General features: G+C 55.8%; 3 protein-coding genes across 4 annotated transcripts; 2 read left to right on the forward strand and 1 right to left on the reverse strand.

Annotated features, from left to right (window-relative positions):
• Positions 1 to 1,115: 1,115 nt before the first annotated feature.
• PRICKLE4 (prickle planar cell polarity protein 4) lies at positions 1,116 to 8,399 on the forward strand. Its single transcript, XM_030291998.4, has 9 exons — positions 1,116 to 1,186; positions 1,471 to 1,591; positions 5,313 to 5,462; positions 5,583 to 5,690; positions 6,181 to 6,318; positions 6,409 to 6,609; positions 6,783 to 6,969; positions 7,050 to 7,334; positions 7,533 to 8,399. Exons 3-9 carry the CDS (start codon positions 5,316 to 5,318, stop codon positions 7,997 to 7,999), a joined length of 1,533 nt encoding a protein of 510 aa, XP_030147858.4. The 5' UTR covers positions 1,116 to 1,186; positions 1,471 to 1,591; positions 5,313 to 5,315; the 3' UTR covers positions 8,000 to 8,399.
• A 142-nt stretch (positions 8,400 to 8,541) lies between these two features.
• LOC115498535 (uncharacterized) lies at positions 8,542 to 17,735 on the reverse strand. The gene is made up of 13 exons (XM_072918859.1): positions 17,265 to 17,735; positions 15,785 to 15,868; positions 15,392 to 15,607; positions 13,380 to 13,547; positions 13,172 to 13,245; positions 12,926 to 13,047; positions 12,719 to 12,837; positions 12,537 to 12,635; positions 12,189 to 12,311; positions 9,981 to 10,187; positions 9,723 to 9,869; positions 9,220 to 9,327; positions 8,542 to 9,007 (listed from the first exon to the last, which is right to left on the reverse strand). The coding sequence occupies exons 1-13, from the start codon at positions 17,274 to 17,276 to the stop codon at positions 8,825 to 8,827; spliced, it is 1,662 nt and encodes a 553-aa protein (XP_072774960.1). The 5' UTR covers positions 17,277 to 17,735; the 3' UTR covers positions 8,542 to 8,824.
• Positions 17,736 to 20,365: 2,630 nt separating this feature from the next.
• Positions 20,366 to 25,735, forward strand: TOMM6 (translocase of outer mitochondrial membrane 6). Of its 2 annotated transcripts, none has more exons than XM_072918712.1 (3): positions 20,366 to 20,547; positions 21,343 to 21,444; positions 25,644 to 25,735. In XM_072918712.1, the coding sequence occupies exons 1-2, from the start codon at positions 20,426 to 20,428 to the stop codon at positions 21,437 to 21,439; spliced, it is 219 nt and encodes a 72-aa protein (XP_072774813.1). In that variant the 5' UTR covers positions 20,366 to 20,425; the 3' UTR covers positions 21,440 to 21,444; positions 25,644 to 25,735. The 2 variants fall into 2 exon arrangements, with proteins under 2 accessions (XP_072774813.1, XP_041577217.2); XM_041721283.2 differs by lacking the exon at positions 25,644 to 25,735 and adding an exon at positions 22,220 to 22,509 and having other exon boundaries at positions 20,369 to 20,547.
• The last annotated feature ends 972 nt before the right edge of the window (positions 25,736 to 26,707 follow it).

The raw sequence follows: 26,707 nt of genomic DNA on the forward strand, positions 1-26,707 counted from the left end.
GTGGTGCCTTACCCGGGCTGCCTAAAACAGAGGCCAGACAGAATGAAGGGAATAAAAAGCAGTTTTATTTATTGAAGGCCTCCAGGGCAGATGAAACCCACCCAAAAATGGACCACAGGTCAGGGGTTTCACACTTTTATAAGTTTGGGTGATTTGCATATTGGGGGTTAATCTTCCAATTAAAGCTTCAGGTAATGAAGTCGTTTAACCCGAGTTTGCTTCTCCCCAACTCCCTTTTGTTTCCATCTCTCGGGGCCTGGGGCAGTGAGGTGTCCTTGATTCCCAGGCCTGGAGAGGAAAATTGTTTTGGAAAAATGGGAAAGCAGCAGCTGACACTGTGTGTGGAGTTCAGAGTTACACACTAAAGAACTGCAGGATTACAAACGTATGGAAAAGATAAAAGCTAAAATGGAAAAGATAAAAGCTAAAATCCCAAAGCATCACAAACCCCATCCAACCTGGCCTTGGACACTTCCAGGGATGGGGCAACCACTTCCAGCCCCATAACCTGTGCCCCAACACCGCCCTGCCCGCCTCACCCAGCGGTGCCAAGGGCTTGTCACGGAGCCTGGCACCTCCTCTGCCAAATCACCATCCCTGTGTGTGTTTTTGCAGTGCCACCCTTGATCCCACAACCAACATGAGCCACCTGCACCCCTCAGAGCCCCCAAAACCAGCCACAACTCCCGGGACCACGCAGGTGGCAGAGATCCAGCCTGGCCCCACAGACGTGGGGGATTTTTGGGGATGCTGTGTCCCTTGTCACCCCCAAAGTCCCATCAGCGGGCAGGAAAATCTTACAGAGCGCTGAGAAACACCAGCAGGACGCTGTGCCTCGCGTCAGGCTCTGATAAAATTTTCCCCCGACTCCTGCCCGGGTGGAATTGCTGCAGCCGGAGCCGGTCTGGAATGGTTTGGAGGAGCCTCGTCAGGTGTTCAGGGCTTGTGGAAACTGGGACATCCTGACTTGCCGCTGGCTAACTCCTTTGTGAGAGCCCAGCCAAAGTTTCTCCACCTCTAAATTGGGGTGTAATGACACTTCCCCCTCTTTCATGAAGCTTCAACTCTTTCTGATCTCGCCAGGGAAATAAATCACCGCGCGGGATCATAAAAGCCGTCAAGCGGCAACCTGGGGTGAACCGAGCCGCAGATGGAGGGAAGGGCGCGGGCGCTCGGAAAATGAGAGGTAGGAGCGAGCCAGATGTCACCGGCAGCTCCTTCCCCTGTAGGGTTAATGTCCCCCCCCCTTTCCCCTCCCTGCCTGCCCTGGAATTCCAGCCATTGGCTGCCTCCCGAGATTTAGGCTAAAAAGCCTCTAATTAGGACCCCGGCTGCCGCGCAGCCAGTGCCTGGGCAGGCAGGGCAAAAAAAATTAAAAAAAAAAAGAGAGAGAGAGGAAAGAAAGAAAAGAAAAAAAAAAAAAAGTGTTTCCCTGACTGAGCTTGGATGTTTTCCTTTCGCTTTGCAAAGTTTCCCCAGGCCAGGCTCCATTCCCTCGCGTCCTCCGGAGCAGGGCGGGACGGCGGCGGCCGGCGCGGGGCTGGAGCCCGGAGCGGCGGAACGCGGGGCCCGGAGCGGCTGGAAAGGGCAGGTAGGAACGGCTGGAAAGGGCAGGTAGGAACGGCTGGAAAAGGCAGGTAGGAACGGCTGGAAAAGGCAGGTAGGAACGGCTGGAAGGGGCAGGTAGAGCGGCTGGAAGGGGCAGGTAGGAACGGCTGGAAAAGGCAGGTAGGAACGGCTGGAAGGGGCAGGTAGGAACGGCTGGAAAAGGCAGGTAGGAACGGCTGGAAGGGGCTCCTGGAGCGGCTGGAAGGGGCTCCAGGCTCGGCTCTCCCGGCTCCGAGCGGAGATGGAGGTGGGGGAGAGGGAGACTGGGAGGGTCCCGCTGGGAGGGGAAGGGGACGAGGTAGAGCGGTCGGGGGGGGATTTTGGCTGTTCGGAGGTTTTTTTATTTTGGAGGGAGATGATATCGCTGTCCCCGCCGTCTTTGTTTCCGGGAAATTGAGAGCAGGAGGTGACGCCCGTTCCATCGTGCCAGGCTCTGCCAGCCCTGAGCCGGGCAGGTGCGCTGCACCATCCCTGCTCCAGCTGGGATTGGGATATTTGGGGATTGGGGATGGAGCTGGGCCCTTTCGGACTCTGGTGGCCACAGGGAGGGGTGGGGGGCTTCGTTCTGGTGGCCACGGGGAGAGGCGGGGGGCGAATCTTCATCCCGGGGGCTGCAGGGAGACGAGGGGCGGGGGTCTCGGTCCGTGGCTGGGGGTGTAGAGATGGGTGAGGCAGGGTGGGTTAATGGGTTACTGCTCCCTTCCCCAGCGGGAAAAGCCTTTGGCAGCACTGGCACATCCCCCGGTGAGCCACGGGGCCGCGGTCCCCTCCGGTGACACGGTGCAGTGGGGCAGAGAGGGATGCTGAGACCCTCCCCCATCATTTGGGGGGCTACAAAGGCGTTTTTAAAGCGAGGGCCACGCTCGCAGCAGTGGCACCGGGGGCTGCTCCACCTGGTGCCACCCCAGGTCCAAAAGGCACCGTGGGCTCCTCGCTGAGACCGGCTGCAGGTCGGGCAGGACTTGCTGCTCCGGCTCTCCCTGCCAGACCTCAGTTTATCTCGCCCCAAAAGATGCATCTTTATTGCTCTGCATCTTTATTTCTCCGCATCTTTATTCCTGCTCCTCCAGCGCAGCTGTGTTGACGGGAGCTCAAGCAGAAACAGATTATCCGTGGGTGAGGCCAGCGTGGAGCTGTGCCCCTGGGAGATGCCAGTGCTGCTTTGAGGGGCTTTTTGGAGATGTTGTGTTTCCTGCGAAAGAAAAGTTGAGGCAGGGATGGGAACAAGGGAGGTTGTGCTGAATTCCGAGCAGGCTGCGGTGGCTGCGCTCCAAGTTAATGTGTGACCTTGGCAGCAGAGGGCTGGGAGCCCACACGGGCTCCCACAGCCAGCTGGAGACGGGGGCTGCTGCCGGCGAGCCAAATCAGATTAACATTCCCAGGAATTTCAGCCTCTTGTACCCAGGGAGCCGCGACGGCTTCCGATGCTTTTGGAGAGCTCGGGCAAACGCATCCGGAGGAGCTCCCGCAGGCAGGACAAGGAGGATTTACAGCCAAGGCAAAATGACAGCCGGTGCCACCCAGCCTGCCCGACTGGTCTGTCACACGGCCCTTCTCGGGGACCTGCTGGCAGGGAGAGGCAGCTCCCCCAAAGTGCCACCCTGGTGCCACCTCCCCCCGGCGCTGAGCCGCGGTTTGGGGCGGTCTGAGCATCCCTGCATCCCTCGGCAGGGAAGGGCAGCAGCAGTGCCCCGAGGCAGCGAGGGAGGCAGGAGGGAAGAGGGGACAGAGGAGCCGGACCTGTTGGGGCTGCCCGGCTCTTTAGCATCAGGGAGGCGCGTACCTCTGTCACCGTCTGGGGCTAATTACAGGGACTTGTTTACAGCCCAGACGGCTGCCAGCCAGCGTAATCACATCAAACTGGGCTGGGCTGGGCTCCCCGGCACATCCCCGAGTGTTGCCCGAGCCGCCCTCCCCGCAGTGTCACCCCACCGCGCTGGTGGCCCCGCCGTGGGGTCCCTGTGCCTCTCGGGGCTGGGGCCAGGCTGGCACCGCGAGTGCCCAGAGCATGGCAGGGGTCTAATGAACAGCAAAGTTCTTAGAGATTAATTACACAAATGCAGCTTGGAGGCTTAATGAGCCCAGCACAGCCCGGGAGTGCCCCACCTCCCACGGCAGGGAGAAATGGGCACACTGTCCCCAAACCAGGCAGAGCAGAGCTGGGGCTGCACATGGGGGTCCCCACTTGGCATCCCAGGGTCTCCCCCAACCCTTCTCCTGTCCAGCCAAGGCTGTTCCCTGGCCCAGCTCACCAGCAAGGCCAGGGCTTTTTTTGGGCAGCAAACACAGACTCAAACCAGATTATTTCACCCCTGTCCCAAAGCACAGCTTTGAACATCCATCCCTGCGTCCCCACGGGCTGCCCCAGGGTTCCAGACCCCAAAGGGCAGGAAAAAGGCAGCAGCCCTTTTGTTTTATCTCTCTGATTAGCCGATCTGCAGCGTTAATCATTGACCCGGCAGCGGGGCAGGGAAATGGAGCTGCCCCGGCTGATCCCACCCGCTGCCCCCTGCCACATCCCCCGACCCCAGGGGCTGCTCAGGAAGGGGCTCACGGGGCTGGGGATGCTGGAGGGGTTTGCTGGGGACACTGCGATGTCCCTGACATGCCAGCCCCGTCCCAGTGTGGAGCAGGGAACGGCTCCTCGTGGTGGCAGAGGTGTAGGAGGACCAACATTTTGTGGTCTGGGGGTTCTGACCGCTCATCCCTGAGATGGTTTTCTGCATGGAATATTTTCCAGAGGGGTTGATCCATCCGTGGGGGGCGTTGCAGGGGTGAATCCCTGGGCGTGTTTGGTCACAGCCCCGTGATTGTCCCCCCCATCCCACCCTGGCTCCCCGTGGCAGGGCAGGAAGCGCGGGCTGAGGGCGTCAGGCTCTGGGCTGGCATCCAGGGAACCCCAGGAGCCACCACATCAGCATCTCGCTTTTGTTTTGGGAAGCCGGGGCAGGAAGGAAGTGTGGTGGAAAGCGCCCGCGTGGGGAGGAGGGGACGGCTCCGGATGGGTTTCCACTGCGTAACCCCGAGCCAGGCGTGTGCTGTGGGCTGGGACTGCCGGGCAGGAACAGCCCTGGGCAGAACAATGGCAGCCCCAGGGGAAGGAATTATTTTCCACTGAGCTGGGCCCAACCTCGGTCTGTTCCCACTAGACCCAGGATTAGTGCCAGCAAAGGGCTGGTGGCAGCTGGGGGAAAGCTCCTGCTGTGGGTGTTGCTGTTTTCCAAAACCTGTTCCAGCTTCAGATTGGGCATTTGGGGTCTTCACTGCCTGGCTTCATCCCCATCCCATTCCATCCCATCCCATCCCATCCCATCCCATCCCATCCCATCCCATCCCATCCCATCCCATCCCATCCCATCCCATCCCATCCCATCCCATCCCATCCCATCCCATCCCATCCCATCCCATCCCATCCCATCCCATCCCATCCCACCCAACAGGCAAAACCCCAGTCCTGCCAAGTGCCCGTATGCTCGTTGTGGGTTTGCTGTAATCCCCGAAGAGAAAGGAGCCCCCCAAAAATCCCTCGGACTCGTGCAGTGCTTCAGCCAAAGATCTGGAGGTTGTGGTCCCTTGAAGCATCACCGCAGCTGGACGTGCTCCAGGGTCCCTGCAAGGGACGAGGAGCTGCTTGTCCTGCTGCCATGGGGACACAGGGATGGATCCCTGCTCCGTGGCTGACCCCTCTGCCTCTCTGTCCCCAGCTCATGTCCCTGCCGAGCCCTGCATGGCCCCGGCGGGACGAGCCCTCCCCGTGTGGCACCACCGGCCTCCCCCCAGCCTCGTCCGACAGCGACTCCGGCTGTGCCCTGGAAGAGTACCCGGAGCCCCCCGCGGACCCCGCACCCCCCGAGGTGGGCAGCACCCAGCTCTCCCCACCCCCATGGGGTTCCCACGCCGCTGCACCCCGTTTCCCGCGGTCCAACACCCGTTTTAGCACCTTCAACAACCCTGAAATTGCTGTTTCTCCCAAGGTCCCGCCGTGCTTCGGGCCCCGCTCGCCCCAGCCTGGCTCTCCCTCTGACAGGACCCGGCTCCGAGCCAGAGCCCTCCTGCAGCAGCTGCCTCCTCAGGACTGCGATGTAAGACCCCTCTTTTTGGGGTGCTGCTCACCTGATGCCTTGTTGGGACTACCCAAAACCAGACAAAATTAGCTATACAAAGCAGTTTTATTTATTGAAGGGCTTTCAGCTGCATTTAGGGCTGACAAAGCCACCCCAGGGGCTACACCCAAAAATGGACTACGGGATTCACACTTTTATAAGTTTGGGTCATTTGCATATTGGGGGTTAATCTTCCAATTACAGGTTCAGGTAATGAAGTCGTTGACCCCAAGTTTGCTCCCCCAACTCGCTTTTGTTTCCATCTCTCAGGGTCTGAGACAGTGAGGTGTTGTTGATTCCCAGGCCTGGAGGGGAATTGCTGTGTCTGCCCAAAATGGGAGCGCAGCAGCTCACACTGTGTGGAGTTCAGAGTTATACACTAAAGAACTGCAGGATTATAATTGTATGGAAAAGATAAAAGCTGAATTCCAAAGGCATCAGAGCCCCCCTGACCCCCCGTGCCCCACAGGAGCGGTACTGCCCCGACCTCGCCGAGGAGGAGCGGCGCCAGCTCCGAGCCTTCAGCGCCCGCCGCAGGCAGGAGGCTCTGGGACAGGGCCTGGCGTGTCCCGTGCCAGGTCCCTGCCACGGCTGTCCCTGCAGGAAGGTGAGCTGTCCCCTCCAGCTGCATTCCTTGGCAGGGACCCGTCCCCAAAAGCCAGCCCTGTCCCAAACCTTGCGTCCCTGTGCCTTGCAGTGCGGCCGGAGGCTGAACAAAGGCGACCCGGGGGTTTCAGCGTCTCGCCTGGGCGACCAGTTCTGGCACCCGTCCTGCTTCTCCTGCCACTTCTGCCACCAGCAGCTGGTGGATCTCATCTACTTCCAGCAGGATGGGAGGATCTACTGCGGCCGGCACCACGCCGAGCTCTTCCGACCCCGCTGCGCCTCCTGCGACCAGGTGGGTGCCGGGCACGGGGAGGTGTTGACCTCACTTTGGCTGTTAAATGTCCCCGAGCTTGTCTGGAGGCTCCAAATCCATCAAAATGGGTGGAGGAATATCCCTTCCTGAGCGCCCCACGGGCTGGGGGCTCCTCCTCCCCGCTAAGGACGGGGCGCTTTTTCCCATTGCAGCTGATCTTCATGGAGGAGTGCGTGGAGGCCGAGGGCCGGCGCTGGCACCTGGAGCACTTCTGCTGCCTGGAATGCGACGAGCCCCTGCGCGGGCAGCGCTACGTGATGCGGAGCGGCCGGCCCTGCTGCCGGGGCTGCTTCGAGAGCCTCTTCGCCGAGCCCTGCCAGGCGTGCGGGGACCCCATCGGTACGGCCTTGGCTGCATGACGGATTTTGGCTTTTTTTTGGGTTTGGAGCACCTTTGCCTCACGCTGTGGTCACCCACAGGTGCTGACAGCGAGGAGGTCGCACACCAGGGGCTGCACTGGCACGCCCGAGCCTCCTGCTTCTGCTGCAGCCGGTGCCAGGCGCCGCTGCGGGGACAACCGCTCACCTGCCGCCGCGGGCGCCTCTTCTGCTCCGACACCTGCGGCCGCGGCCTGGACGCCTCTTCCAGCGCTTCCGACTCCTCCGACTCGGCCTTCGCCTCCGCTCCGTCCCCCGACTCCACGCCGCTGTCCCCCGGCAGGAGCTCGGCAGCGGGGGGCTGCAGGCAGCGGGGGGAAGGGGCTGGTAGGGTCCTGCTGCTGTGGGGTGGGAGTAAATCCACGCTCTGGGGGCTTTAGTGGGGATGGCGCACCATGGGAAGTGGCGATAAACTCCCCTCGCGGTGGGAGCTGGGGGTGGGTCGGTGCTGCCGTCCCGTTGTGTCCCAAGACAACCCTTGCTCAGCTTCTCCTTCCTCCCTCACACCCATTTCCCCTCTTCCAGAGGCGCTTTCGGATCAGGCCCCGCTGCACCCCGCCTTCAGGAGCCCCGGGGATCTCGCAGCAGCCGCGTGGGAGAGGAGCAGCGACGCTGCCAAGGAGCACCCAGGGGTGCTGGGACCCCCATCTGGCCACCCCTCGGCCCCCCAGCCCAGCCCGGAGCGGCCCAGCGAGCCTGGAGCCCAGGCCCACGCGCTTTTGGGGGACCCTGAACCCCGAATAGCTGCAGGCAGTGGAAACCCACCGTGCCAAGCGGGCACCTCCCCTCCCCGACACAGCCCCCGGGCAGAGGATGGCACGGAGGAGGACGACTCCTGGTGTCCCACCTGCTCCTCATCTTCGGACTCGGACTCGGAGGAGGAGGGTTTCTTTTTCGGGAAGCCCATCCCCAAGCCTGGGATGAATTCCCTGGGCAGGGAGCCCCCCGGGAGGGGCAGGGGCAGGACGGCCAAGCACTGCAGCGTGTCCTAACAGCGGGGTCCGATGTCCCCGAGTGGCACTGCCACATCCTGCCACGGCCTCGGCGCGTTCCGAGCGCGTCCTGGACACGGCCCAAGGCTGCTGGGAGAAGCTGCTGGGATCCTTGGCCTGGCAGAGCCTGCAATTCCTGCCAGCCTCTCCCAGAATTAGGAACAGGTAAAGCAGGGAGGGAGCGGGGCTGGGCCAGCCTCCAGCACCTCCGACACGGCGGCAGCTCCGGACAAGGGCAGCTGCCTGCATCGCCCCACTGCTCCCAGTGGGATCCTTCCCTGGACTCCTCCGTGCCCCACTGCCACCTCTCTCCATCCCTGGTGGCACCGTGTGTGTCCTGCTGCCACCACCGTGAGGGGACCAGATGACAAAGCTCCAATAAAGGCTGGCTGAAATCTGAGCAGAGGGTCTGCCCTGTTCCTTCCCAGCCCGTTGTGACACTGACATGTCACCGGGGCTGGGAGGTCCCCAGGGGTGACCTGTGCCCTCTGCCACAGTGGGACCCCTCCCTTGCAGGAACAGAACAATGGCAGAGCAATAGCTGCAAAGAAGACATGGTTTATTTGATTTAAACACAGAAACACTCGCTGGGGTTTGGGAACACATTCCTGGCAATCAGAGCAGAGGGACTGCTGCCCTCCCTCCAGTAAAACCAGTAACACTTTTGCTGCCCTCAGGGGTTTGGGCAGGGCTAAACCCAAACATATCCTGCTCACCCTCCTTCTCCAAGAGACACAGTGGGGCTGCCAACACCTCACAGCTCGTCCCACAGGCTCAGCACCCTCCTGAGCCCCCCAAAGCGCTGTCAGGAGTGGGGGGCTGCCCTCAGAGGCCGGCGGGGTCCGAGTCGAGGCTGTCGATGAAATCCTGCAGCTGCTGCAGGTGGTGCATGCGGCACTGGCGGAGGTTGGCCCTGAGCGCCAGCCCCAGCGCCGCCTCCATCGAGGGCTCCTTCTGCAGCAGCATCGTGGCCACCACGGCGATGCTCAGGCTGAACTGCTGGTACGACTGCAGGGCAGGGCCACGGGGTCAGCACCCCAAAACCAGCACCAAGCAACCCCTACTTTTAGTCCACAAACCCCCAAACATCATCCGAGCTCCCACAAGCACCTCCCAAAACCCCAAATTCACACTCCCCACCACTCAGCATCGCTCCCAAAGCTCCTCAGGTGAGATCCTGGAGCACCCTTAGGTGCTCATCAGGGGCTGCCAGGGCTCACCAGCTCGATCTTTGCCTTCCTCCTGAGGATGGCGGCGGAGCGGGGATCGATGCCGGCCGGGAGCGGTGTCGGGAGCACGGAGCAGAGCTGCTGCTGGCCAGACACAGCCTGGGAGGTGGAAAAGGCGAGGAAATCTCAGAGGGGAAAGGGACTGAGCCAAACTGGGGCTGCCAGTGCTGGTCACTAGCCTGAGACTGGTCACCCTGTGGAAGGACCGCAGGTTTGTCACCCTTCCCACTGTGCCCCAGCTTCTCTCCCTCGTTAGCAGTAATTAAGCTGCTCTGGAGGGTTCTCAGAGCTCCAGCCTGGGGCTGTTCACGCTCCAGCGCCCCGAGCCTCGGGTCACTTCCCTGGCCTTTTTCCCCATCCATTCATTGGCGTCTCTGCGGGGCCGACACGGGCTGTGCCCCCAAAGCTGCCCCATAACCCCGGCTCCTGCAGCCACAGGGGTCCCCCCTGCCCAGGGGACACTGGGGGGCTCGGGGGGCACCCAGACCCCGTACCGGGTTTGTCTCACCGGCTCCAGGCCCCGGGGAGGTCTCTGGGGTGGTTTGGGTTCCAGGAGATGCCCAGCTGGGCTGAGCTTCGGGCTCTGCTGCAGATCCGGGAGGAAGAGGAGGCTCTGCGGGTGGCTGAAGGCTCCATGGGGGCTGAGGGACAGAGAGTGGCACTGCTGGGACAGGGACAGCGCTGCCAGCACGGCCCCACAGCAGATGAGAGTCATGGGGTGGGGAGCAGAGCTGCCCCACATCCCAACTCACCCCATCCTGGGCTCCCTGTGCCTCAGTTTCCCCAGCTCCAGGCGGTGGCTGCTCCCGGGAATGTGGGCTGGGCTCAGCCCCGGCCCCTCCAGAGGAGATGGGCTCCAGCAGATCCCCCTTGGCGGGGTCTGGAGGGGCTGCTGGGCTCTGGGGATGGGACCTGTCACCACTGCCAGCCTTGGGGACACCGGGGCTGCACGGCTCTACCTGTGTGTTATAAACAGCCACGTCAGGTTGGCTTCATTTATTTAATAGAATTTTATATATTTAATATAATTATATATATTATAGATAATATAATATAAAATATTATATATAATATAATAAAAAATGTTATATATATAATATAATAAATATAATATGCTATAATATAATATGCTATAATATGCTATGCTATGCTATGCTATGCTATGCTAATATAATGTAATATAATATAATATAATATAATATAATATAATATAATATAATGTAATATATAAAATAAATAATATATAATATATAATTCTATATAATATATATTATATATATTATATATAATATATGTAATAAAACATAAAAAATATATTATATATAAAATATATATTATATATAATATAAATTATATTGTATTATATTATATTATAGCATAGCATATTATAGCATATTATAGCATATTATAGAATATGTAATGTATAATATATATAATAATATATTTTATATTATACAATTATATATTATATTATATATAAATTATAATATATATTTATATATAAATATATATTATTTATCATATTATCATAAATGGCTTATAAATTGCTTATAAGTTGTAACTGCTTTTAGGCAGAAGGCAAATTTGTAAATTTGGCTTTCACCATACTGCTTTTGCAAATTATTATCATAAATGGCAATTGCTTAAAAAATTGTAACTGCTTTTAGACAGGAGGCAAATTTGCAATGGCTTTGGCGGATTGTATAACTGAAAATGTGCATAAAGCAAGGCTGTCACAAGAGATAACCACTCCTGTAAAATATATAACAAGATAGCACAAGCAGGGAACAAAATAGCATAAAAAGAGAAAACCAGGCCCAAAGTGGCATCAGGAGACGGGCAGAGGAGCCCCTGCGCTGCCTCTGAGGGACCCTCGGACCCTGCAGCAGTTTGAATCCTAATTCAGTTCAATTTAGATTGAATCCTAATTCAATTCAATTTAAATTAATCCTAATTCAATCCAGGGCGGAGCTGTGGCAAACTCACCCCGAAGCCTGTGCCAAGCAATGTGCGGAAGTTGTGCAACTGCAGCAGCACAAAGAGAAGTGAGCAGGGCTCTGGCCACAGCTACGCACCCAGCACTGTCCCTTCTGCTTTATTTATTTGTCCTTTATTTATTGTCTCTTATTAAACCCTTCAAATGGCAGAGTGGCCCTCGTGCCTCGCACTGTGCAAACACTGCAGGGGCGAGGGGACAAAGGGGTTGGGCAGGGGGCTGTGTTTCCCTGCTGTAGGGTGGGGACAGAAAACATCCCCAGGGGAAGTGTTGGGGGAGATGAAACAAGAAAACCTTATCAATATGATTGCCTGGTGAAAGATTTAGGAAATACAGAGATGGTAACAAGTTTTGAGATACCAAACCTTAGTTACTGCACAACTAGAAAACAATAGCACAGCCGGGATGAAGACAATCCCCCCTTCTGGTTGAACAATGCCCTTACCTACAGGTAGGTCCAAGGGTCAGAGGGACTGTTGGATCTCACCCCAATGTGTGGTTCATCCCTGTTGGATCTCACCCCAATGTATGGTTCATCCCACACCTGTAACCCTCCCCTGGAGCATCAGGAGTCTGTGACCCCATTGGCCTGAGTCTTGTTCCAGCCCACCTTGAACCCCCTGACAAGGAGTCCCTGAGGAGCCAGACGGGCTCTTGGAACTTCCCTTCTCTTGGAACTGCCCCTCTCCTGGAACATCCTCTTGGGATCCTCTCTTATCTCCCTCTACCCCTTGTGTCTCCCTTCCCCAACACCCTCGGGCCTGCCACAGGTCACATCTGGTGACTCCAAGCAGGGCTTTCCACCCTCTCTAATAATCCAGATATTCTAAGGGCAGCTTCAGAGATCTCTGTTCTCCATCCACCCAAACCATCCTGGAGCCCAGCATCCCCGCAGGGAAGCAGTGTGCTGCTGGTGGGGAGGATTTCGGGGAGCCTGGAGCTGACCCTGTGCCACGTCCCATACCTGGAGGTGCTCCTGGATCCCAGGAGAGCTGGAGGTCTCCTCTGGAGGGGCTGGATCTGCTCCTGCAGCACAGGGATCCTGATCCTGGCTGCCCACAGGGGTCTGCCCATCTTCCAGCTCCACCTGGGGACAGGCAATGGCTGAGGACACGCGTCCATCAGGGAGTTAAACCCACAGGAAACCACGGAGAGAAAAGCCTGGAAAAATTCCATGCCTGGCAAAGAGACAGCGAGGTGGAGAGGGGAAAGGCTGGATGAGAGAGGAGGGAGATGTCACAGCAGCCAAGGAGAGCCCTGAGCCAGGCAGCTCCAGAGCCGGGAGCACCCCTGGGACCGGAGAATCTCCTACCGGCGGCTCTGCAGCACCGGGATCGGCAGTGGGGCTCTCCCGAGGGCTCCTGGCAGGGCTGGGGGGCTCCGGGGCATTCCCAACCGCCGCTGGCACATCCTGGAGGAAAATGGGACAAAGCTCAAGGTGGGCATCACCCCACTCCTGCCATGGGATGGGGAGAGGACAGGTAAAACCCACACCTGCGGCTGCTCCGGCTTTTCCCCAGCATCCCGGGGATGCTCCGGGGGATGCGGCTCCTTCCTGGACTGGCTGCGCTTGAAGCGGGCAGGAGAGGAGGGCTTGGAGCGAGCCTTGTGCCCTGCGAGGGATGAAACAGCGGCAGCGGCTCCTCACCTGCCCCGGAGAGGATGGAGAGCACCGAGGAGGGGCTCGGGGACATCACGGACCTCGGGGTGGCCGGGGACACCACGCCCGGGGTACCAGCACCAGATGCCGGGGGTGGCTCTGTCGCCTCCCGGCTGGACGACGGCTCCAGGGCGGGCGGTGCTCCCGGAATGTGCCTGGATTCCTGCAGGAGAACAGCCCCAGGGTGAGGCTTGGGTTGGGAGGGTTCTCTGGGCAATCCGGGACAGCTTCCAGCGGTCCCGGTGTCCCTCGGTGTCACCCCCACCCCCTCCGAGCCCGGCACCCACCCTGGATGGGCGGAGGGGGGTCCGGGTGGGGGCTGCTCCTCCGGGAATTCGGGCCAGGGGTCCGGCAGCACATCCTGGGAACAGCACAGGGCACGATGTGGCTGCTGAGGGTCCCCACACACTGTCCTGGTCACCGCGGCAGTGAGTGGCCCCTGCCCCATGTCAGCCACTCGCTCCTGTGGCTGCCACCACCCCCAGCCCGCCTCACCTGGTACCAGATTTCTCCAAAGCTGTCCTCAGGTGGTGGGATGGCTTCTCTGTCATCCCAAGGGGGTGGCAGGGGACAGTCGTGGGGTGCCCACCTCCTGTCCCCCTCCTCCTCCTTCCACGGGACGTCACCGGGGCCAGGGCAGGGTCTGGGGGCTCTGGGGCCGGGCTGCAACGGGAGCGACCACCGTGAGGACACATCCCACTGGATTTTTGGGATTTTTTGCTGCTCCCCCTCCCCACTGTGACCCTCGGCTCTTTCTGCCTCTCCTGCTGGTGGGGGAACCCCTCCTTTGGCCGGCCTGGATTTGTGGGTGAATCCCCCTTTGCAGCAGGGAGAAATTAGGGTGAACCAGCTCAGATTTCCAGCCTGGATTTGTGGGTGAATCCCCCTTTGCAGCAGGGTGAAATTAGGGTGAACCAGCTCAGATTTCCAGCCTGGATTTGTGGGTGAATCCCCCTTTGCAGCGGGGTGAAATTAGGGGGAGCCAGCTCAGATTTCCAGCCTGGATTTGTGGGTGAATCCCCCTTTTCCAGCCTGGATTTGTGGGTGAATCCCCCTTTGCAGCAGGGAGAAATTAGGGGGAGCCAGCTCAGATTTCCAGCCTGGATTTGTGGATTTGTGGGTGAATCCCCCTTTGCAGCAGGGAGAAATTAGGGGGAGCCAGCTCTGATTTCCAGCCTGGATTTGTGGGTGAATCCCCCTTTGCAGCAGGGTGAAATTAGGGAACCCCACGAGGATGTGAAACCCCAGAGCAAGCGACAGTGGCAGGGAACGGGGGCAGGTGTTTCCTAGGAGGAACCAGAGGGCAGAAATTTGCTTTTTTAAGGACAAATACTCCACACTGTGAGTGTGGATTCCTCCCCTGGTCACTCCTGGAGGCTGAGCCAGAGATTTGTGCGGGTCTGGGTGAGCAACATCAATCCAAACTTTGTAATTGTTAATTAACTTCAGAACTATTGATTTAATTAGCAGCTCCCTGGTATAACCACGGTGATAAATGAATGTGATTTGTGTTAACAATTGTAATTATATCGATATTTTGGAATATATTTGTTAAAAAGTAATAGAGGAAAAGGATATGTAAAAGTAAAATCCCAAAATGGAATAGGCCTTGGGATAATTAATTAATTAATTTGGCCTTGAAATGGACAAAATTGGGATGATTCCAGGTATCTATGGAATAATAAGGATTATTTTTGGAATATAATGCTGGCTTCTGGGTGCATGTGCAACCTGCAGAGTTGTTCAAAGGACAGTGAGGATGAGGGGAAGACTTCCTCTGGAAAAACCCCAAAAAGGAAAAAGACCCCTCAGCAACAAGTGGAGCATGTGCTGTGATATAGATTTCCAGAATAAAAACAGGAGGAGATTTATGGAAAATACAGCACATAAGTTGTGTTTGGATCCTTTTGTTTTTGCACATGAGGCAGGGTCAAAAGCCCTCCCCATACCCCAGTCAGTTTTGCTTATGCCTTATCAGAACCTTAATCAGACTTAATTAACCACTGCCAAAATTTACTTTGTGCATGTTTGCTTGACTGTGTTCACTTTGTATAAAATTGCTGCTCAATTCTAATTTTGTGGTTTATTAAATGAAACATGTAGGACCTCATTCACAACACCTCATGTAGATAACTGGTGGAGATCCTTTAGCCCAATCATCGCCATCCATGGAAATAAATTTATTTTACCTATGGAAATGTATTTATTTTGCCATTTTTAATCCTGGGGGGTGTGTGGGGGTAGACACAAAGTGCTGACCAGCTTCCCCAGCTGCATCCTGACATTTCCAAACTCCTTTTGGGAATTTTGGGAATGTCAGGAACTCCTGCCTGTGCCTGGGCGACCACGAGTGGATCCAAACACACCCAGCCTGATTTTGGGGATGGGGTTCAGTGAGCTGGGGGGCTCCTTGCTGGGACTTGGGAGGGTCTCCCTGACCAACTCCAACGCTCCCACCGTGCCTGGGACACATCCCTGGGACATGTCACCCCATCCCTGTCCCTTACCGGGCGCCTCCTGTGCCGGCGGCTCCTGTGCTGCTCCTGGGGTGGCTCATTCCAGGGTGGCTCATCCCAGGGTGGCCCATCCCAGGGTGGTCCATTCCAGGGTGGCCCATTCCAGGGTGGCTCATTCCAGGGTGGCTCGTCCCAGGGTGGCTCGTCCCAGCCGTCCTCGGGGCCAGCAGGAGGACACGGCCATGGTCCATCCCACCACGGGGCGGGCTGTGGAGACACCCGTGAAACCCTTTTCCCAGCAGGGATGGGGAGGCAGGAACCCACCCAGATGATCCCGAGTCCCCACCCGGAGCACCCCGATGTTCTCCCGAGCATCCCCCAAGGATGGAGATGATGGAGCAGCCACACCGGGGTGACCCCGGGGAGAGCCCCAACCGCACGTACCTCCCTGGGGAAGCCTCTCCTGCAGCCCGAGGAGGGGAACATCCTGCCCGAGGGCCGCCCTGGCTCCAGGAGCTGCGGGATCCGCTGCGAGGGAGAGGCTGGCTCAGCACGTCCCCCAGGACGTCACTGCCGGCTTGGGGACACTGCCAGCCAGGTGCCACCCGTGCTGCTGCCAGCCCCGAGCCCGGAGCGCTGCGACACCCCCGGAGCCACCGGGACACCCCCACCGCGTGTCGGAGTTGGGGACACCGAGACCCGCTCGTTGTCCCCCGGGGGTGACATGGCACACCCTTTGCCCGCCCGGGGCTCTGTTTGTCCCTGCCACGTGTCACCGCCACCCCCTGATGTCCCCAAGCATCCCGGGGTCAGGCCACGGGGGTTTGGATGAGCTCCCCCGCCCAGCCTGAAACCCCACTTTTGTCCCCAAATTGCGGGGGGACAGCCTCAGGTCCTGCAAAGCAACACTGGAGCGCGGAGGGGGTTGGGATGGAGAGCCCTGCACCCCTTCACCCCAATCCTGAATCCAAATCCTTCCCTGCCCCCTAATCCTGCTTCCCTGTCCCCCGATCCCCCGGAGCTCTCCCGGAGCTCCCACCGGGAGTTTCCCCCGGAGTTTCCCTTCCTCTTCCCACCCCACTCCCGGCGCTGATTCCCGGGGATCCAAATTCCTCCGGGAATCTCGGATCCATCAGCGGGGTGGGAGCAAGGACCCGCAAACTGCACCCCACGGGCACCCGCAGTCCCCCTGAAAGGACATGGAATATCCATGGAAGAGGGGATCCCGGGGTCCCTGCACCCCCAGATTATGGAATACCCACGGACAAGGGGATCCTACACCCCCAGGACATGGAATATCCATGGATTATGGGATCCTGGGAGTCCTGCACCCCCAGGCTATGGAATATCCATAGATGATGGGATCCCGGGGTCCCTGCACCCCCAGGCTATGGAATACCCATGGAAGAGGGGATCCCGGGGTCCCTGCACCCCCAGGACATGGAATATCCATAGATGATGGGATCCCGGGGTCCCCGCACCCCCAGGCTATGGAACACCCATGGACAAGGGGATCCTGTACCCCCAGGCTATGGAATACCCATGGAAGAGGGGATCCTACACCCCCAGGCTATGGAATACCCATGGATTATGGGATCCGGGGTCCCTGCACCCCCAGGCTATGGAATACCCATGGAAGAGGGGATCCTACACCCCCAGGCTACGGAATACCCATGGAAGAGGGGATCCTACACCCCCAGGACATGGAATATCCATAGATTATGGGATCCCGGGGTCCCTGCACCCCCAGGACACGACCCCCCCTCCCCAGCGCCACCACCCAGCTCCAGCATCACCCGCCGGGTCCCCAGGGTGCTCCCAGACTTGTGCCGGGATATTTTGGGAAGCAGGACCCGCATTCCCAGGGCTGAGAGCCGAGGAGAGCCCAAGGAAGGGTGGGAGGGTTTGGCTCCATCTCACCCACCTTTGCTGCCATACCGGGGCTGCTGTCACCTCCCGGCGTGTCCGTCTGTCCGTCTGTCACCTCCCGGCACCCCAAACCCTCTGCCCACCCAATTCATCCCCTCCCGGCGCCTCCAGCCTCTCCTCCCCCGTATCCCGCGGCATTCCCGCTGGGAATGCGCTGCAGGGGCTGCCTGGCACGGCCACCCCGCCCTGCCCCCGGTGATTTATCGCCTGCCCGGCCCGCGGGGGTTGGCTGGGACGCTCTGATAACCAACTGGTCTGAACTGGTCGGGCCGGCCCTGCGGATTCCTGCGGATTCCTGCGGATTCCTGCGGATTCCTGCGTCCCCATGGAGCTGCGGACACGGCCTGACCTTCCAGGAACGTGGGAGGGAAGGGAAGGCTCCGGCTCTGCTCGCTGGTCCCAAATGTTCATAAAGGACGGGGGATGTGAAATACAACAACATCGGGTTTGTTTTTGTTCATTGGGATTGTGTAAAACGCAGGAAACAGTGGGGCAGGAAGGCAGGATGTATGGGATCAATAGATAGTGGAATTGAGAGATCTTTGAAGGCTGAGTTACCATGTTTGGAGAAGTTATTGCAGGGTTAACACTACCTCGGAGGAAGGAGAATAAAAAAGACCCCTAGCAACGCTGTGAAGGTGCAGAGATACTGAGGGGTATAGGAACTGAAACACCCGGAGGTGCACTCGAGCTGTTGTGGGGAGCAGAGGCTCCCCGGCCGCCCAGCGGTGTTGCTTGCTTGCTAAATTAATAAAATTCTCTTTATTAAGTGACACAAATTGGTCCCGTGTCATAATTTATAACAGGGGAGAAGAGAGCCTCGGGGTGAACTCGCTGATCCCAAATGTTCATAAAGAATGGGGAGAAAAGGGAGCCTCGGGGTGAACTCACCAATCCCAAATGTTCATAAAGAACTCACTGATCCCAAATCTTCATAAAGGATGGGGAGAAAAGGGAGCCTTGGGGTGAACTCACTGATCCCAAATATTCATAAAGAATGGGGGGGTAAAGGGAGCCCTGGGATGAACTCGCCAATCCCAAATGTTCATAAAGAACTCACTGATCCCAAATATTCATAAAGAATGGGGGAGAAAAGGGAGCCTTGGGATGAACTCGCTGATCCCAAATGTTCACAAAGAACTCGCTGATCCCAAATGTTCATAAATGATGGAGAAAAGGGAACCTCGGGATGAACTTGCTGATCCCAAATATTCATAAAGGATGGGGAAGAAAAGGGAGCCTTGGGATTAACTCGCTGATCCCAAATGTCGACAACGGAAAGGGGTGAACGGGGAAACCCAAAGGCAAGTGGAGTTAAACCCTTCAAAACCCCAAAGAGGATGTGGGGCCTGTTAGAAACGAGACGCTGGGCTCAGCCAATAGACCAACAAGCAGCAATTCAATTTCTGAATAAATGTGAGCAAAGGCAGCGCTGGGCACGGCGCTCTGGTTTTCCCCTCCAACTGCCACTGACTGCTGGCCTTGCTGCTGTTTATTCAGCACATCCATAAGCTTTTCTCAGCACTTTCTAGTTCCCATTTTTACTCTTTCAGCAGTTTCTATTTCTACCTTTTGATGTCACAATTCTACACTTTAGGGTCAAAAATCTATGATGGTGATATCTGATTCCTTTCCAGTTTCTGTGCTCTGTTGTGATCTAGTCCTGGTTTCAATATCCCAGGATGTGTGTCCAGCTTCTATTTCCTGTGATCATTAATCCAAATAGTCATGTCCAGCTTCCCCTTTCAAAATCATTAATCAGCAACCTTGATGTCCATCTTCCTTCTCCTTGTGTAGGTTCACTTCCCTCTTCTCTTTAAATCCTTTGCACATTCTAAAGCTGCAGTTTAAAATCCTTAATACCAAGCGACATTCTAAAGTTATAATTCAATGTTTCTTATTACAAAACAGCTTAAGACTTAATTACAAGCAAAAAGTTCTTAACAAAAGGCAACATTCTGAAGTTATAATTCAAATATTCTTATAGCAAAACAGCTTAAGGCTTGTAATTGTAATTTGCAAACAAAAGATTGGTTTAAAAGCTTCTTCCATGCTTTCCTCAGTTGTTTATTAGAACTCATCTGACATGAAATGAGCACACAGAAGCTTGGGAAGTTCAAAGGAGAAAAAGAATCAGTTTTATTCCAACATCTGGGATTTATAGAATTCCAAAGGTGACCATGGATTGGAGGATGCAATTAGCACCTCTCCAATCACACTGGCCCAAAGATTAATCAATCATTTCTCTCCACCCATAAATTATTCTATTTATGTATGAAATTGTGTGAGAACTCTGACTCTCAAATATGTAAATATTATCAGAAGGCTACAGAAGTTTCATGAGAACTTTAAAATTTTCAGAAGAACTATAAAAGAAAACGGAACACTTTTAAAAATCAGGGCAACACTCATCTTTGTCACTGTCCCACGGCCGTGTTCCACACATTTCACAGTGACAATGACACTTTATTTACCTGACACCAAACACGGCTCTGGATGTCACAGGGCCCGGGCAGCCCCAGGGATCGGCTCCCCCCGGCAGATCTGCCTCTCCAGATGGGCCCTTAATGAGCCCCTAATTGCCATAAATCAATTAGCTGGCTGGGGGATCAATTAGTGGGATTTGGGGAGAGAATCCAGCAGCAGCGACAGACGAGGCTGCACCTGGATGGATGATGGATGGATGGATGGATGATGGAGGGATGATGGATGGATGGATGATGGATGGATGGATGGATGGATGGATGGATGGATGGATGATGGATGGATGATGGATGGATGGATGGATGGATGGATGGATGGATGATGGATGGATGATGGATGGATGGATGGATGGATGGATGGATGATGGATGGATGGATGGATGGATGGATGATGGATGGATGGATGGATGGATGGATGGATGATGGATGGATCCCAATCCCAGTTCTAGTTCTGATCTCGCTCCTGATCCCGTTCCAAATCCCAATCCCGTTCCAAATCCCAATCCCAATCCAGTTCCCGATCCCGCTCCCGCCCTCACGTAGCGCTCCGCGCGCCACTGCCGACGTCACTCCGTACCGCTGACGTCACGCCGCAGCGCTGACGTCACGCCGCACCGCTGACGTCACGCCGTACTGTTGACGTCACGCCGTACCGCTGACGTCACGCGCAGCAATGGCGGCGGCGGCCGTGCCGGGAGCGGCGGCGGGAGCGGCGGGGGCGGCCCCACCGCGGGGCATCCGCGCCTGGCTGCGGAGCGCCTTCCGCTTCGCCACCGACCGCAACGACTTCCGCAGGTCCGGCAGCGGGGACGGGACCGGGCTGGGCCGCGCCCGAGGCGGGGAGGGCGGGGTCTGACCCGGGGTCTGTCTGTCCCCGGTGTTTGTCCCGGGGTCTGTCCCCGGATCACCCCCAGAGCAGGAGCAGGGTCAGGATCCTCCCTCGGTCCCTGTGTCCGGTTCTGGCTCCTCCTTCAGGGAGGAGATTTTGGGACCGGAGCGGGCCCAGGGAAGGGAGCGGAGCTGGGAAGGGTCTGGAGAGACCTGAGGGAGCAAAGAAAGCGTTTGAGGAGCCCTGAGGGAGCTGGGAAGGGTTTGGAGAGACCTGAGGGAGCAAAGAAAGGGTTTGGAGAGTCCTGAGGGAGCAAAGAAAGGGTTTGGAGAGTCCTGAGGGAGCTGGGAAGGGTCTGGAGAATCCTGAGGGAGCTGGGAAGGGTTTGGAGAGTCCTGAGGGAGCTGGGAAGGGTTTGGGGAGCCCTGAGGGAGCTGGGAAGGGTTTGGAGAGCCCTGAGGGAGCAAAGAAAGGGTCTGGGGAGTCCTGAGGGACTTTGGAAGGGTTTGGGGAGCCCTGAGGGAGCTGGGAAGGGTCTGGAGAATTCCTGAGGGAGCTGGGAAGGGTCTGGAGAGTCCTGAGGGAGCTGGGAAGGGTCTGGAGAATTCCTGAGGGAGCTGGGAAGGGTTTGGAGAGTCCCGAGGGAGCTGGGAAGGGTCTGGAGAGCCCTGAGGGAGCCAAAAAAGGGTTTGGAGAGCCCTGAGGGAGCTGGGAAGGGTTTGGAGAGCCCTGAGGGAGCTGGGAAGGGTTTGTGCCTGCAGGAACCTGCTGCTGAACCTGGGGCTGTTCGCTGCCGGGGTCTGGGTGGCGCGGAACCTGACCGACATCGACCTGATGGCCCCACAGCCCGGCCCGTAGCTCCGGTCAGTCCCGGGACCGGGAATATCCTGAGCTGGGAGGGACCCACGGCATCAAACCCAACCCCTGGCCTGCACAGACACCCTGAAATCCCACCCTGGCCATCTAAAATCCCACCCTGGGCATCCCTGGGGATCCAAAATCCCACCCTGGGCATCCCTGAGATCCTAAAATCAGACCCTGGGTGTCCCTGAGATCCCAAAATCCCACCCTGGGCATCCCTGGGATCCTAAAATCCCACCCTGGGCATCCCTGGGATCCTAAAATCCCACCCTGGGGATCCAAAATCCCACCCTGGGCATCCCTGAGATCCCAAAATCCCACCTTGGGCATCCCTGGGATCCCAAAATCCCACCCTGGGTGTCCCTGAGATCCCAAAATCCCACCCTGGGTGTCCCTGGGGATAAAAATCCCACCCTGAGCATCCCTGAGATCCCAAAATCCCACTCTGGGCGTCCCTGGGATCCCAAAATCCCACCCTGGGCATCCCTCAGATCCCAAAATCCCACCCTGGGCATCCCTCAGATCCCAAAATCCCACCCTGGGCGTCCCTGAGATCCCAAAATCCCTCTGGGGGAAGAACCTTTCCCAAAATCCATCCTCAGGCTCCCAAATCCAGCCCTTCCCTGGGTGCTGTCCCTGCTCACCGAGTTTGGAGCTGAGCAAACCCCCCCAGGGCAGCGCTGCCACCCCCTGAGGGGGCACAAACCCCACAGAACCCCCCTGACCCACGTTTGAGAGCAGAACCAGCTCCCCTGACGGTGCCAACTCCTGTGCCAGGACTGGAGCCGTGGAGCTGCTCTGATCCCCCTGGAATTGCTCCTGGAGCTGCTCTGATCCCACCTGGAGCTGCTCTGATCCCCCTGGAGCTGCTCTGATCCCACCTGGAATGGCTCTGATCCCACCTGGAGCAGTGACAAGGACAAAAGGTTTAATGCTGAGAGGGAGAATTGATTTCCAATCCATCCACTCATTCCTCTGGGAATTGTTCCCTGGAGGATGTGCATGGAATTTCCTTCTGTACCCCCCACCCCCAGATGTTTATTAAATTTTATGGAATAACAACACAACCCACTGGAGTTTATTTCTTTTTTCTTGGTTTTTTTGTTTTGTTTTGTTTTAATAAGAAATTCAGCTTAAAAAAACCAAAAAAACAACACAACAAAACAAAGTGTAAAGATTTACAAAATTCAAAAAAAAGAAGAATAATCATAAAACATGATTTCTGTTTCACACCCAAGAGAGAGACAGGGACGAGTCCAGCCCTGGGACACAGCAGCTGCTGCCAGGGGAAATCCAGCTGGGATGGAATTGAAATCCAGGGAAAATCCAGCCTGGGATGGAATTGAAATCCAGCCTGGGATGGAAATCCAGGGAAAATCCAGCTGGGATGGAACTGAAATCCAGCCTGGGATGGAAATCCAGGGAAAATCCAGCCTGGGATAGAAATCCAGGGAAAATGCAGCTGGAATGCAAATCCAGGGAAAATCCAGCTAGGATGGAACTGAAATCCAGCTGGGATGGAACTGAAATCCAGCCTGGGATGGAAATCCAGGGAAAATCCAGCTGGGATGGAACTGAAATCCAGCTAGGATGGAACTGAAATCCAGCCTGGGATGGAATTGAAATCCAGCCTGGGATGGAACTGAAATCCAGCCTGGGATGGAACTGAAATCCAGCCTGGGATGGAAATCCAGGGAAAATCCAGCTGGGATGGAACTGAAATCCAGCCTGGGATGGAAATCCAGGGAAAATCCAGCTGGGCTGGAACACCAGAAGAAATCCAGGCTGCTCCCCGCTCCCAGCCCCGGGCGTGGGGACAGAGCTGCCCCTGGTGCCCCCCTCTGCTCCCAAAAAAACCCCAAAATTCCCTTTTCAGAGCAGCTGCTCCACCACCCCACAGAAACCCCGAATTCCCTGGAAAGGGGGGACAGTCCCATCCCCTCTGCAGGAAAAGGGGATTCATTCCCATCTTCCAGGCCCTGCAGGGTTAATCCCGGGTTTAATCCGGGTTTAATTTGCTCCCACAAATCCCCCCCAGTGGGGCCAGGCTCGGCCTTGGACCCAGGGATGGTTTGGGCTGATTTAGGGGTGATTTGGGGCTGATTTAGGCCCTGATTTGGGACCAATTTGGGGTTGATTTAGGCCAGATTTGGGGTTGATTTAGGAGTGATTTGGGGCCGATTTAGGCCCTGATTTGGGGTTGATTTAGGAATGATTTGGGGCTGATTTAGGCCCTGATTTGGGGTTGATTTGGGACCAATTTGGGGTTGATTTAGGCCTGATTTGGGCCAGGTTTGGAGTTGATTTAGGAATGATTTGGGGTTAGATTTAGGGGTGATTTGTGGCTGATTTGGGGCTGATTTAGGAGTGATTTAGAGTGATTTAGGAGTGATCTGTGGCTGATTTAACCCTGATTCAGGGTAGATTTAGGCCTGATTTAAGACCGATTCGGGGTTGGTTTAGGCCTGATTTAGGCCAGATTTGGGGCTGATTTAAGAATGATTTGGGGCTGATTTAAGAATGATTTGGGGCTGATTTAAGAGTGATTTGGGGCTGATCTGGGGGTGATTTAGGGTTGATTTAGGCCAGATTTGGGGTTGATTGAGGGGTGATTTGGGACAAACCTGTCTGCATGAAAAGGAGCCAGGAATAGTCAGGAATTCTGGAATATCCCGAGCTGGAAGGATCAGACAGGAACCCAACGAGTCCCTCCCCTCATCTGCCCCTTGAGGCCCTTCATTTGTAGCCCTTAATTAATGAACTAATTGGATTCTCCTGTCACTTGCTGCTGTCCTTGAGGAGGACACACCAGGCCTGGCGCTGGCATCAGGCAGGATGGCAAATGGGAATTTTTCTCTGACACAATCCAAGTTTTTTTTGTTTGCTCTGCTCAATTTTCCCAAGGACAGGAGGTTGAAATTCCCAGGAAAAAGTGGGATTTGGGAGATTTTCCCCCACAGCAACAAAGGTTGGCAGCTTGTGTTTATCTGATGAGACGAAAGGAGCAAAAGGGAGGAAGAAAAACACTTGGAGAGATTTCCTGCCTGAAAACTGAATGTTTTTTTAAAAAAACAACTCATATTTTTTGATTACTTAAAAAAAATAACCCAGATTAACAGACATCAGTTGTAATATTCAGATTAAAAGGTGAAATGTGAACAGCCAAGCCCCAAAATTACAAAAAACCACACCTGAGGTGCAACTGTAGAAGTGACTGTAAATAGTCCAGCTAAGGCTCTTATTTTCCCCCACAGAATTCCCAAAATCAGGCTGATTTCAGATACAGACTTTTTGTTTTTGTAGCTTTGCCAGCTCCACGTGGAATTTGGGATTTCACATTCCTCCCCTTGGGTGGCCCTGCAGGAATCCCCAAATAAATGACATTTTTTTACTGACTTTTCACCCCGAAAGCAGTGACAAGAGCCCACCCTGAATGTGGCATTGCCACCACCCCGTTCCCCTGAGGAAAAACTGCCACATTTGTACAAAAAAAGGGGAATTTCCCCCCAATTCCAACTTCTGCTGCCACAGCTTTTGGAAAGTCTTCCCAGTCCAGGGGATGCCAGCAGAAACCTGGAGCTCAGGTTTTGGTTTGGCTGCTGGATGTGCCCCTCAGGGACATTCCCGGGGGTTTTCTTGGGTGTTGAAACACATTTTTGGGGGGGTTAAAACTTACTTTATATGTGCTAAATCCCATTTTTGGGAGTAAAAACCCCATTTTTGTGTGTGTGTGTGTGTGCTAAAACCCACCTCATGTGTGTTAAAACCCATTTTTGGGGATGAAAACATTTTTGTGTATCAAAACACAATTTATGTGTGTTAAAACCCATTTTTGGGGGTTAAACTCCATTTTTGTTGTGTGTTAAAACCCACCTTATATGTTTTAAAACCCATTTTTGGAGGTTAAACCCCTTTTTCTCCACGGCAGAACTCCATGAAAATTCCATTTTTGAGGGGATTTAGCTGCCAGCTGAGTTCAGGCCAGAGAAAACCCTGGAATGTGGCACAGAAATTGGAGTTCCAGGGGCAGCAGAGGGAGGAGTTGAGAGGAATTGTGAAGTTTTTCCAGCAGGAACAGCTCTGGGATGCACCAGGCCACTCAGGGGTACTGTGCCAGTTCCTCTTGGAGCTGGAGCAGGATTTTTAGGGATTGGGGGGTGTTGATCCAGGGGGATTCTCCTGTTTCATTTCTCTTTGACAGGGGATGAATGAACAGCATCAAACTTCATCGTTCCGTGGTTTTCTGGAGCCAAAAAGACTCTCAAAATCCAAGATTCTGCCCAAAATCAGAACTGCCCAGCTCCAGAAGGTTCTCCAAGCATCTTGCTGTGATCCCATTGCTGCCCTGATCCCATTCCAGCCCTCATCACATCCCAGCCCTGATCCCATCCCTGTTTCCCTGATCCCACTGCTGCCCTGATCCCATTCTTTACCTGATCCCATCCCTGCTCTGATCCCATTCCAGCCCTGATCCTATCCCTGTTTCCCTGATCCCATTCCAGCCCTGATCACATCCCTGCCCTGATCCCATTCTTTACCTGATCTCATCCCTGTTTCCCTGATCCCATCCCTGCTCTGATCCCATCCTGATCCCATTGCTGCCCTGATCCCATTCTTTACCCGATCCCATCCCTGCCCTGATCCCATTCCAGCCCTGATCTCATCCCAGCTCTGATCACATCCCTGTTTCCCCGATGCCATCCCTATTTCCCTGATCCCATCCCCGACCCCATCCCTGTTTCCCTGATCCCATTGCTGATCCCATTCCAGCCCAGATCCCATCCCTGATCCCATCCCTGTTTCCCTGACCCCATCCCTGTTTCGTTTCCCCGACCCCATCCCTGTTTCCCCGATCCCATTGCTGATCCCATCCCTGTTTCCCCAACCCCATCCCTGTTTCCCTGATCCCATCCCTGCTGATCCCATTGCTGCCCTGATCCCATTCTTTACCTGATCCCATCCGTTTCCCTGATCCTATCCCTGCCCCGATCCCATCCCCGATCTCATCCCTGTTTCCCTGATGCCTTTCCATCCCTGATCCCATCCCTGTTTCCCTGATCCTATCCCTGTTTCCCTGATCCCATTGCTGATCCCATTCCAGCCCAGATCCCATCCCTGATCCCATCCCTGTTTCCCCGACCCCATCCCTGTTTCGTTTCCCCGACCCCATCCCTGTTTCCCCGATCCCATTGCTGATCCCATCCCTGTTTCCCTGACCCCATTCCTGTTTCCCTGACCCCATCCCCGCAGTTTCCCCAACCCCAT

Source organism: Taeniopygia guttata, chromosome 26 (assembly GCF_048771995.1).
Source record: "Taeniopygia guttata chromosome 26, bTaeGut7.mat, whole genome shotgun sequence".
In the NCBI taxonomy this organism is placed as follows: domain Eukaryota; kingdom Metazoa; phylum Chordata; class Aves; order Passeriformes; family Estrildidae; genus Taeniopygia; species Taeniopygia guttata.